A 12,180-nucleotide genomic window follows, 5' to 3' on the forward strand; every position below is an offset into this window, starting at 1 on the left:
TGTTGATAATGTTGAAGTTGAGAGTGAGTTAACTCCTTTTGATAATTTCATTGATTTGGATGTTCTATTTCCAAATCATGTTCAGAGCTCCACTATGAACTAGGTATAAACATATCCCTAATTGATTTTGTTCTTTTTTTTTTTTGAAATTAAGATTGTTCTTACTCTCCAGGTAATTCGAGATGAGGTTGTTCCTGACACTAAGGCTATTCCTGTTGTTGAAGTTGAGGTTGTTCCTGACACTGAGGCTATTCCTGTTGTTGAAGTTGATACTAATGGTGCTAGAGCTACTCCAATTAATCCTCGTACTTATTCTTCCCCAATGCCAAAACACAGAGATACCAGTAGTGCTTCTGGCACTCAAGTAGCACATACTGAGCAAAGTGGTAAGAAGGTTGACTTTCATGGTTTTCAAATTTCATTAGAGTACGTGGAATACTTGGAGCATGTTTTCAATATAGAGGGAGAGTTTTGGAGTACTTCCTTTGTGAAGAATGTAGACGTCATTTGCTTAATGATGGACGTGTTGGGTAGAGCTTTAGCCATTTCCCATACTCCATTAATGAGTACTTCTTCATAGGAATTACAACAGATGTTACAGGATTTCGATGATGCTTGTAACTTTGGATTCAAACTTGACTGCCTCAGTGATTATAGATTTAAAGCCAAGATTTTTCGCAACAAGTCTTCCTTGGAAAATGAGTTAGAAGATATTGTAGTAAAGATAGCTTCCCTAAAAAAACGTGAAGCTGAAGTACGAGAACAATTTGATGTATTTGCCAATAATAACTCTTCTTAATGGAGTATGTAATTGGCTTGTCTTTTGCTTTTCCCTTTATTTTTTTTTTGAAACCCATTCGAGCTAGTACTTCACTTTTAATATGTCATATATTTTTTTCTTTTTACGATAATAACAATAATGTTATACGCTTATTGCGTACTTATTCACATTTCATATTATTGTATACGACCAAAGGATAACTATCAACTTCTCATCAAGGAGATTAACTCTAACTTGATATGAAGTAGATTATTTCATCCTTTTAAATAAGCAAGCGTAAAAGCTACGGCCAATTTATAAGTATTAAGCTAAGGCTAAAGATGAGCGATGAAGCTTGCAACCAATAACATAATATTATTACAGCAAAATCATGAGCGATAAAGCTAGTGGTTGAAATGTTAATGATAAATTATGGTCAAAGATTGAGCGATATAGCTTGCGACCAATATCATAATATAATTACAGCTAAATCATGAGCGATAAAGCTAGCGGTTGAAACGTTAATGATAAATTATGATCAAAGATTGAACAATATAGCTTGCGACCAATAATATAATATTATTACAGTCAAATCATGAGCGATAAAGCTAGCGGCTGAATTATGATAAATTATGGTCAAAGATTGAGCGATATAGCTTGCTACCAAAAATATAATATCATTACAGCCAAATCATGAGTGATAAAGCTAGCGACCGAATTATGGTCAAAGATTGAGTGATATAGCTTGCTACCAAAAATATAATATCATTACAGCAAAGATATAAGCAATGAAACTAGCGGCTAAAATAGTAAAACACAACTAATATAAAAGCGATAATACTGCGATTGTAATGCCTTTCATTACGAAGAAGTAACCATAATATCTTCACTTGTATCATTAAGCTGAGTGTTTGAAGTAAATGGATCATTATGGTGATCATGAATTATTACACTTACTTGCCCTCAAGGATTTGGATGAATAGAAAGAGGGTTATTCTGGACTCTGTTATTTTTAATCAATACCTCTCTTGCTTGCACTCATCGATTGAACATTCTCCGAAGATTTCTGCATTCAGAAAGTGGATGACCAATTGCTCGATGATAATCACAATATCTTGGGTTAGTTTTCTCCTCTGTTGTTGGTGGTCGTGGAATGTATGGTAGGTTTATTTGTCCATCCCTGACCCATTCCTGAATAAGAGCTCTCACTCTATCCAGAGGTACTGAGAATGGTGGAGAAGAGTCATTCTCCTCATCTGGCCTTCTCCTTGGAACATCTCTTATAGGGTGTAAATTTGTTCGGATTGGACCCTTTCTTTCTCTACCTCCTCCTTGGATGGCATTCACTGTTGGAGTATTCCTTCTACTAAAGGAGCGAGTCCCTTTTGTCTAAGAACTGTATTATTGGTCTTTCATGCAGCTTCCACTAGTGTAGCAAAGGTTGGAAGAGGTAAATTCTCCAAGTGTAACCTGTATTCATCAAACATCCCATGAATGCACACTTTTACCAACTCTTTCTTATCATGAGACTCTTGAATGTCCAGCACCCTCTCTCTAAAGCATTGGATATACTCCATTAAATCCTTTTTAGATTTTTGAAACTCTCTTCCAAGATCAGCGAGAGTAACCTTCTCTTAAGTTGAGAAGAACTTTTTCCCAAACATTCTACACATCTGATTCCAAGATTGAATAGAACTAGGAGTGAGATTAACATACCATGTATAAGCCTTTTCAGTGAGAGACTTGGATAACTCTTTTAACTTCAAGTCATCATCTAATCCAGCAACTCCAAGAGTTTTCACAAATTTCATGACATGTTCACGTGCATCTCCGATCTTTCCATTGAATTGTTTGAACTTAGGGCTAGTATAGTCTTTAAGGTATGATTTTACGGCTATACTGGCCGGGTATGGTAACTTGAGATCAAACTCAGAAAAATTCAAGCTCTTGTTCTTTTGATTTAATAGCCTTTGGAGCTCTTCCATTGTCACAAATCCTTGAGTAGAAGCAGGTGAGATTACCGCTATAGAGGTAGTTGCTGAGGTAACTACAGTAGTGGTGTTGGTAGGATTTGGGTTTGCAGCAACTACTACATCAACTGCACATTCTCTATTTCCTCCATTCCCCTCAGTGTTTGTAACTAGATGAGTGACTCCATAAGGTGCACTCTCATTAATATTCACAGGCTGGGTTTGAGAAGTAGTGCCAGTAGAGAACTTGAGTTGAGATATAGTGTCCATCATTCGTCTATGATCGTCCTCTAATGTTTGCATTCTCTCTTGAGAGACTTGGATCATGTTCATCAGATCCTGAATGTAAGAAGGAATAGGGGCATCTTGATTTCTAGTGGAACTCTCCATCTTTTTCAGTAACAAGAAATTATAGCAGTAAAAGTCTTACTTAATGCAATCACTCCTCCCCAGTGGAGTCGCCAAAATGTAAATGGGGTTCTTGTGATGAGAAGAGGAAGCGTTGCAAACAAGTAAAGGATGTACCGGAGGTGACGAAGAGGGAGATTGGAGCAGTTCCTGAAACACTAAATGCTGTGGTAGGTGGAAGAGAATAAGAAAAGAATAAGTGTTCTGCGTGAGAATAGGCTAAGGAGAAAAGCTATGAGTCAGAGTCCAGTGGTTCTGAAAAAGTTTCCTTTTTTGAGTTGTAAAGACTCTATATATATAGTGTCAAAAATAACAGTTACAAAAAAAAGTTTTAATACGCGTAATGAATAATATCATTAAAGAGAGTTTTAATGTTAGGTAACCGTTACTGAGAGTTAATGTTAACGGTTAAAAACTTATTATGTAACCATTGAAATAATTATATTTAATAAAACTTATTCTCAAGTAGGAGTTAATAAAGAAAAGCTATACGTGAAAAAGTACAAGAGAAGAAGTTGTACATGAACAGATACGGGAGAAAATGCTGTATGTAAACAAGTATAAGAGAACAAGGAAAAAGTAAAAATATTTGTACTTCAGGAAAAGGTTAAGAGATACCTCTTAACTACCTCTATATCTGAGCCATCAAGTCAAACTCTCCGAAACATCCCAATATGAAAGTAACCTCTGAACTCTGACATCTATTCCGAATTACTTTTACTGTTATCTGTGTGAAATTATTATTTTGTACAAAATAGTTATTCTACTTGTATTAATTATTTCACATGAAGTAATACTTTACCTATTTTAGTTGTTCTACGTGAAGTAGTACTTTACTATAATGATTGTTTTTATTATTCTTTATATAATATTACGTAATAAAATAATTTTAGAGAATGAATATTAATCAAAATGCCTATCTACAGCAATCAACGGAGAGACACGTCAACCATGTGCTGTTAAACTAGATGTGGGAAAAATTGAAAAAATAAGTAGAGAATCAACTGGAAACATCACGACCACAACCCACCTCTTTCTTCGAAACTTTCGACTTCTAAAGTCATCCACCTCTGTCTTGCCTTTTAACATTTTAAATTAATGTTTCAGTCTGATTGCTTCTTCTTCAAGCCTGATTCATCTTCTACAAATGCAGAACTCTTCTTCACAAGTTGATCAGATCTTTCTTTCTCCATAAAATGGCCAGAACATCCGTCAAATACTATGTGGTAATTATCTCTGTTTCTCTCTCTTCGTTTGTTAAGTAGTAGATGTGTTGGCAGGCATGCTTGAAACTGCGTTGCCTTCGAGTGAGTTTCTGAGTTTTTCAACCTTGAACAGGTTGACGCGTTTACTGAGTCGGCTTTCAAGGGAAACCCCGCCGCGGTTTGTTTGTTGGAGGAAGACAGAGATGAACAGTGGTTGCAAGCTGTGGCTGCTGAGTTTAATCTTTCTGAGACTTGTTACTTGACTCGGATCAGTGACTCCTCCACCCATACTCCCCGGTTTCGTCTTAGATGGTTCACTCCTGTTTCTGAGGTCAGTTTTTCTAGTTGGAATTTGTATTTATTTATTACCCTTAAATTTTTTACCGTTCAACAGTTAAAAACATTTTGGCAGGTTAAGCTTTGTGGTCATGCAACATTAGCATCTGCATATACTCTTTTCACAACTGGGTTAGTAAATTCAAACATAATTGAATTTGATACACTATCCGGAATTCTTACCGCTAAAAAGGGTCCAGCTGTCAAGGCGCCAACTGATGTCCCCCAGATTCAGTATGGTGAAGAGCATCAACATTGCTTTTCAGTTGAGTTAGATTTTCCTACAGTTCCCAGCACTGAATTCAATTCTACAGAGGTTTCAGCGATTTCCAAAGCATTGAATGGTGCTGCTATTATTGACATTAAGAGGACAACTCCATTTGATGACCTTCTCGTAATTCCTCAACTTCTCTTGGCTTTCTCTTGTTTGCTTTTGCATATGCATTGTATCATTTTTCTAACCGTATTCTTTTTGAGACAGATAGTTTATTAGTACTGAATAAGATCATATTCTTGATGTCTTCCAGTAACAAGTTGGATTCTTTTTGAGACAGATTGTTTATTAGTACTGAATAAGATCATATTCATGATGTCTTCCAGTAACAAGTTGGATCTCATAAGCAACTCAATAGAAATAAACATTTTTATGATAAATTTCAACTTAGGACTCTGCTTGGTGTGGCTGTTTTAAGCTTATGCTTTTGGTCAACTTATTTGTTGTTTTACTGTAAGCACGAAAGAGTAAACCTCCTTGACTTTTGCAGGTTGTGCTCTCATCCGCCAAATCCGTTATAGAACTACAACCACAGATTGATGACATACGTAGATGTACTGGAGAAGGCATAATTGTTTCAGGGGCTGCTCCTCCAGAGTCTGGATTTGATTTTGCTAGTCGATGCTTCTTTCCAAAATATGGCATAAATGAGGTAATATGTTGTTATTTGATCCCAAACCTTTTATTATCTCTTACAAGCAACTTTAGCATTAGTGAATCAATATTTGTGTTTCATGCCCTCTTGTCACAACTTGAAAGACATATGAATCAGTAACAACCTTAGAAGTCATCACCCTAGGAGGGCTTTGCCACATCTGACCAATATTCATTTTGATAGGAGAGAAACATGCATTTATACTCGAAGGCATGTTTGAAGATATTTTGTATCTGACCCTTCATTGGCAGATCATTATAACTGTAGAGGACAGGAATTTACAGCATCTGTCAGAAAAGATTGGATAAAACTAGTGCACACTTACATATGTCATATAGTGTATCACTTGTTCAAATCTCATATCTATCAGGATCCAGTTACTGGGAGTGCACATTGCGCCCTGGCACCCTATTGGAGCCAAAAGCTGGGAAAATGTGATTTCATTGCATATCAGGTACCCCTCTTTGTCTTTAACCCTGCCTTCCTATCATAACTAAAATGAAAGTATGAAACTATACAGTGTTGTTCAGCTATTCTCATAATGATTAAGTTGTGATTACATTGCACAGGCATCAGCTAGAAGTGGGATACTGAGCCTTCATTTAGATGAGAATAATCAGAGAGTGCTTCTGCGGGGAAAAGCTGTCACTGTGATGGAAGGCACTCTTATGGTTTAGAATTCGGAGTTAATTTCTGTCATACATGTATCATTTGAACTGAAATAAAAGCGCTCATTAGCAAAAACTTTATGCAGTGCCTATGCAGCTGGGATTTATAATTGTACTTTAATATGTTTAGCACCTGTTATCTGTGCCGTGTTGTATTGTTGTTTTGAATTATATGACGAACTTTAAATGTTGTGGATTATGTTCGATTGCCTTGTCCGTTAATGCATTAAACCGCCATCCAATGCTTTAATTTCCAAAAGGAATCCATCCCATTATTTTTTCAATCGTCAAGGCTTATTAAGTTCTGAAATATTGTGAACAGAATGAGAGAGTGGTTCTGCGAGGAATGTTTGGGGATTGTCTCCTTTCAATTGATTTTAGTGTTCTTAAAGGCCAAAATCATTATATGTACTGTCCCTCCCATTTCGTTACATGGTCTCCTTAGAAAAGACTGGACTCTGGAGAGCTGAGAACGTTTGGGTACAATATAAAGAAGCCGGAAAAACATTTTGAATTATGGTTTAATCTTTTTTGCTTCTAACTTATATTTAGTATTATCATAACCTGGTTTTTAATCGTACAACAATGGAAATTGAGATTGCAATCTACATAAATTTATAATCAAATGCTACATATTTCTATCACTTAAACTAAGCCCATATATCATGGTTTATTTTAACATACTTATTACACTTCTTATTTTAACATATTTTAACCGGTGGGTGAAAGCCTCTTGAGTGTATTTGGAGAGGCTGATGGAAGGCCGGCTGCATGTGGGGGATTCTGTTCAGACTTATTAAGCCTGCATGGGTCGGATGAAGGCCAAAAATGATAGGAAAGACAGCTGTTTTGTTTGAGGTCTTGGGTAGGGTGGAAATTGAGGCAACTGGGGACTCGAACAGGTGTGATTGAAACGCCTATGGAATGGAAACAGTGGCTGGAAGCTTCCAGGTTCCAGCTTCCTTCTACGGTTACAGGCCATGGATGTGCACCTCTTTCCACGTGTTTGTCACCTGGGAAGGATGGGAAAGGAGCATAGGCAGCTGCGTTTTTTTGTGTATGCCAGAACGGATTAGGTGACTTTTCGAATGTAACAGGAAACGGGGTAGTTCATGCTGGTTTGAAGGGGGAATGATTGAACAATTTTCCTATTTTCCAGGTTTTTGGAGGGTTTTCTTGCTGTCTTTTCCTCAGTGAAAGTTGTAATGTCCACATGAGTGTTTAATCCGTGTGCACGACCTTAAACTTATCTCGGCATTTGTTGTGTCCTTAACACCATCAATGAATATACAAAAATAATCACACCTTCAATAAATTATCAAGGTAGGTTTGCTGGCAACGTTTCTAAAATATCATAAATAAAAAAGAATCAGCAAAATTGTCCACATTGATATACTTAATTCAGGCAGCTCTATTTCCAATAACTCGCATGACGAATTTAAAATTTCTTGATTCTCAAGGTCGGGCTTGTTGCAAGAAGGCTAGCTAAAGCTTTTAATCATTTTCGATGTAGCAAGACATGTAGCTTGCTCTCCGATTCAGGTACTTGCATTTCTCTTTTAGCTCACGAGAAATTGTTTAACATACAGGGGGTGGACTGTGCCGTTACTTTGGGTAGCCATCATAAGTTCCAAGCCAAATTGCTCTTATATTTTGCTGGTAAGCAGTTTTGACTGATATTTTTGCCACACTCATGAAAATGAACATTGTTGGGTTATATTTTTGCTGTTTCTATTTGTTGGTATAGACTTGCGTGTTCTGAAAATGAACATCAGATGTGAGAGTTGTCAAAAGAAGGTGAGGAAAATGTAGCAGACGATTCATGGTAATTACTCCTTTTCAGCTCTTGTAATATTGCACACGACATACGTTAAATATGTATCGTAGCTATTTCATCAAAGAACTTGATGCGTAACTTAATGCCAGAGTTTCTGATTCTATTCTATTTTTTTCTTAGGAGTGTATTCGATCAACACAGACGCGAATGAGGACAAGGTGGCCTGTTTGTAACCATGCACGAGAGAGCAGGGAAAAATTCAGAACTTTTCTGGGAGCATGCTAAATCCCAGTTGATGAACGAGCATAACCAGGCGGAGCACCAAAGCTAGAAGATACAATTTACTCCGAATAATGCTAATGTTTTGGACTGTGACAATAAAAAATCTCAACTAAGCTTAACTGGAAGAATTTGCTCAGATGACAGGTTTGAAATAAGTGGAGTTAAACCAATCTAGGAACATCGATATGTTCTTCACCTTCTCTGCCCTTTAAAAACCATTAATGTGGTGATGTGCTGGTGGTGGTTCAGTCCATTGCTGCAATGATGGCCCTGAAGTCAAGTTTACTTGTAGAGGAGGGCCCTGTGGCGTCAGATTTGTGGAGAAGCCAATGAGGCCAGTGCCAAACTGTGCTCCGCCACCAACTCCTTACGTTCAACCCTTTGCTCCACAGCCAAACTACTATGTTCATCGAGAGCCACGAATGCCGGCAGCAAATCCCTCGCCCTTGGTGCTCGCAGCATGATGTGACTAAAACCCTTTAAGCTAGTCTTCAGGTTCTAGGCTTCTTTTCTCCTTTGCTTCTAATTAGATGTCACTTTAAAGAATGTTTCTGGACCTTATATTATGCATTCTTCATCTTGGATGAATTGAATATTTCTTTTACTAAGGTCAATTGGGAAGAAAATCCAAATTCATGAATGATATCGACATTTTTTTTATTTTCATTTTCAATCCAATTTAACAAAAGAAATACGTAATGATTTAGGTTCGTTATATGCATTGGAAGTTAATTGAAAATGTCATCAAAATTGGACATTAAAATTTTAGGAAGCTACACGGGACATTACTACTGGTATATCAATCACGAAAACAAGACAAGTTGTACCTTAAATTTGCCTTTACACTTGGTAACTGATTCTGTGAAACAAGAACAAGAAAAAAGTTTGCACATTAAGAGTGTCCTTGAGTGGCAAAGTTGAAATCAGCACACGTGGTACCCTTTAGCAGAACAGAGGATGTGAAGCCTAATCTGCTGGAGTCGAGATCAAATTGTAGCAAATTATCCTCCATCTGATGCCCACCAATCACCACCGACGTCCTCGGGTTGACCCCACCATCCACAAATGCCAAGCACCAAACATCCCCACCATCTCCCGCAATCTTCACCATCGAATTCGACCCAAACACCCTCCAAAACACATCATCCCTTTGCATCACAAGATCTACGGTCGGCACGCCCGGTCCCACGCGAGTGACGATTATATCAGCCGCGGAATAACACACGCTGAATGGTTTCACCGCATTGGTTACCGTGAGATTCAATGCAGAGGATTCATTCACGAACGTGTCGGCTAGAGCATTGTAAATAGAAGACTCTAAAACGGTGTAAGTTGTACTCGTGCTTAGCTTTGTCCCACCGAATCCGTTCTGATCAACGGCTAACGACGAGCCGTTGATCTGAATGGGTTTCCCATTCACGTTGATGGAAGTCAAATTGATGTAATACTCATCAGACGGTTGGCCGACGTAGGTTATAACGGTGCTCCCAACGGGGTTTAGAATCAGGGGAGTGTAAATAAGCGATTTGGAGAGGTCAATCTTTTGAGACGAGAAATAGTAAGGCCCAAGGGATCCAACGAGAACCACCCCAGGATCCGCCGTAGACCCAGGGAGACACAGCGCAAAACAACGAGGAATGGAGAAAGTGTCGCTAACCTGCACCGGTAGCGAATAGTTCGACCTCCCGAACGCTGCCAATCCAGTTACATTCTTAGCTAGACCCTCGAGAAGTGAAGGCGGAGAACAAGAGAAAATGTAGGCAGGGATGAGGAGCGGCGGGCCGTGAGTCGACCCGTCCGAAGTGGGCAACGCGAGCGAGTCGGTTAAGGCGGTTGAGATGGCGGTTTTTCGGGTAATGGAATTTTCGGGGAAGAGGGAGCAGGTGTTGTTGGCGCAGGAGGGGCTTGGAGGGTTGAAACAGTTGGAGCAAGAGAGGTTGTGACCGAGGGAACTGCAGAGAGGGGAACCGCAGGGAATGTGTTGGTAAGTGGAGGAATCATAGTCCGTGTCGCAGTCCACCCAAGTGAAAGATGAGCCGAGGTCGAGGTGAAGCCGCGTGGGTTGGAGAGGGGTTTTGAGGTAGAGAGTGAGGGAGTATAGGAGGGTGGAATTGTCTTTGCCGATGGGTGCTACGAATGATATGGCATGAGCTGGAGAAGGAACGGAGAAGATAGAGAGTAAAAAGAAAAGGAGGAAGGAGAAGAAATGGAAGGGCATGGTTCTTCTGGGTGATTGAGCTTGGCCAGAGAGTGTTGAAGAGCTGAGAGAGTGAAGAGGCCATGTGCGGGAAGTATTAAATGTAAAGGTGTGGTTGGCTGCTTGTTGTGGGGCAGTGGCACGCCTCATCTTCTCATCTTTCATAGAGAAAAGGCTAAATCTATCTTTTCAATTTGTTTTTCCTTTGTTTCCGTCGGTGTCTGAAAAGCCAATTGCCTGTGTTTTTTTTGCTACAGCATTTTGCACAAAAAAATTCCCAAACATGTATGGTTGGAGAATGGCTAACCATTTCTCCTCTATTTTTCAAATCTTAGTAAAACGTTGAAAGGGCTAATACCATCTTTCTCATGGCATTAGTTATTCTACAATCCACGAGAATAGAGTTTAAAACATTTAAAACTAAAATGTCTTATTTTTGAAAATTATAAATCTACATTTATAAGATTAATATTTTAAATTAAAAATTATTAATTATTTAATATCTAATTATAATAATATTTAAATTAAAAATAAAATATATAATATTTTAAAATATTAATTTTTTAAATTATTAAGTGAAAATATAAAAATAAAAAATACAAACAAAGAAAAAATTAAAAAAAATCATACTAATACTTTAATAATAAATTATTAAAACTTTAATGTTTTTATGAAAATAAAAATTAAATGATTAAAAAAGAAAAAATTTATTTAATTGTCTTTTGGTAAATATTTTACTAAATTATATAAAGAGTGGTTTTGTTTTTGGTGAAAATAAATCAGTTTAAGTTTGTAATTATATATTATAAAGAATAATATTTTAAATTATTAATATTTTAATCATAATAATATTTAAATTAAAAATAAAAAACTATTAATTATAAATTATAAATAATTAAAATAAAATAATGATATATTATAATAAATGATATTGTTGTATTTTTGTCACATATTTTTTTGTTATTTTAAAATTATTTTTACCAATAAAAGATAACAATAAGTTATAATAGTAATTTTTACTCTATTCTATTTTATTAACTAAATTAAATAACAATATTTTCTGTGATTATTTATTTTATTTCATTTTTTTCTATTTTGTGAATTAAATATATCTTAAAATTTAATCATAATTCAGTATAAATATACTAATTTTGCATCCCGTCTCAAAAAGCACGAAAGCAAAAGAAACATCATAATTATCAAATTGCCCAAAATAGTATTTGTTTATTTTTTTCTCTATCTTCTATTTCTCTCTTGCCTATCAAAGAACCGATGAGGTTTTCCAGTTTTGCCATTATCATGGCTTCAAGATCAACAGGAGGAGCCCTACCTTAATTGAATAGCTTCTGTGCAAGGGAATTTTCAAGGCGAGCGCCCTTTTATTTGTCGATGACTGCCAAATATCTTGTGCTCGCAGTCTGTCACGATCAATTCATTTGGACAACTTTTCATCAAAAGTTCTTGACTTTGTATTGGGATATTACCAAACACAACGACTAAAACGAGTAATTGGTTTGTGAATTGAAAATGAATTGTACAACAGAAAACAAGAGCTCAAAAGGTGTCAAAACTTAGTTGCAGGAAAAAAAGGTCTAATATATATTTTACTTGTATAATGATTGTATTATTTAATATTTTTAAAATAATA

General features: G+C 36.8%; 2 protein-coding genes, 1 long non-coding RNA gene and 1 pseudogene across 5 annotated transcripts in view; 3 read left to right on the forward strand and 1 right to left on the reverse strand.

Moving 5' to 3' along the window:
* The first annotated feature begins 4,141 nt into the window (after positions 1 to 4,141).
* LOC110413994 (uncharacterized) lies at positions 4,142 to 6,475 on the forward strand. Of its 2 annotated transcripts, none has more exons than XM_021425045.2 (6): positions 4,142 to 4,364; positions 4,477 to 4,674; positions 4,738 to 5,073; positions 5,444 to 5,605; positions 5,979 to 6,062; positions 6,178 to 6,475. In XM_021425045.2, exons 1-6 carry the CDS (start codon positions 4,335 to 4,337, stop codon positions 6,283 to 6,285), a joined length of 918 nt encoding a protein of 305 aa, XP_021280720.1. In that variant the 5' UTR covers positions 4,142 to 4,334; the 3' UTR covers positions 6,286 to 6,475. The 2 variants fall into 2 exon arrangements, with proteins under 2 accessions (XP_021280720.1, XP_021280721.1); XM_021425046.2 differs by having other exon boundaries at positions 4,144 to 4,364; positions 4,756 to 5,073.
* A 1,124-nt stretch (positions 6,476 to 7,599) lies between these two features.
* LOC110413995 (uncharacterized) lies at positions 7,600 to 8,856 on the forward strand. Its single transcript, XR_002444973.1, has 3 exons — positions 7,600 to 7,935; positions 8,024 to 8,101; positions 8,234 to 8,856. It is a non-coding gene; the product is annotated as an uncharacterized LOC110413995 (long non-coding RNA).
* A 207-nt stretch (positions 8,857 to 9,063) lies between these two features.
* Positions 9,064 to 10,864, reverse strand: LOC110413993 (putative aspartic proteinase GIP1). The gene has a single exon (XM_021425044.2). It carries the CDS (start codon positions 10,695 to 10,697, stop codon positions 9,228 to 9,230), a length of 1,470 nt encoding a protein of 489 aa, XP_021280719.1. The 5' UTR covers positions 10,698 to 10,864; the 3' UTR covers positions 9,064 to 9,227.
* Positions 10,865 to 11,804: 940 nt separating this feature from the next.
* LOC110414247 (uncharacterized) overlaps positions 11,805 to 12,180 on the forward strand; it is a 2,442-nt pseudogene continuing 2,066 nt past the window's right edge. Inside the window, exon 1 of the transcript XR_016351050.1 lies at positions 11,805 to 11,809. The product of XR_016351050.1 is annotated as an uncharacterized LOC110414247 (transcript). The remainder of the gene's footprint in view (positions 11,810 to 12,180) is intronic.

This window comes from Theobroma umbraticum, unplaced genomic scaffold (assembly GCF_002168275.2).
Source record: "Theobroma umbraticum cultivar Fairchild unplaced genomic scaffold, ASM216827v3 scaffold_4.1, whole genome shotgun sequence".
In the NCBI taxonomy this organism is placed as follows: domain Eukaryota; kingdom Viridiplantae; phylum Streptophyta; class Magnoliopsida; order Malvales; family Malvaceae; genus Theobroma; species Theobroma umbraticum.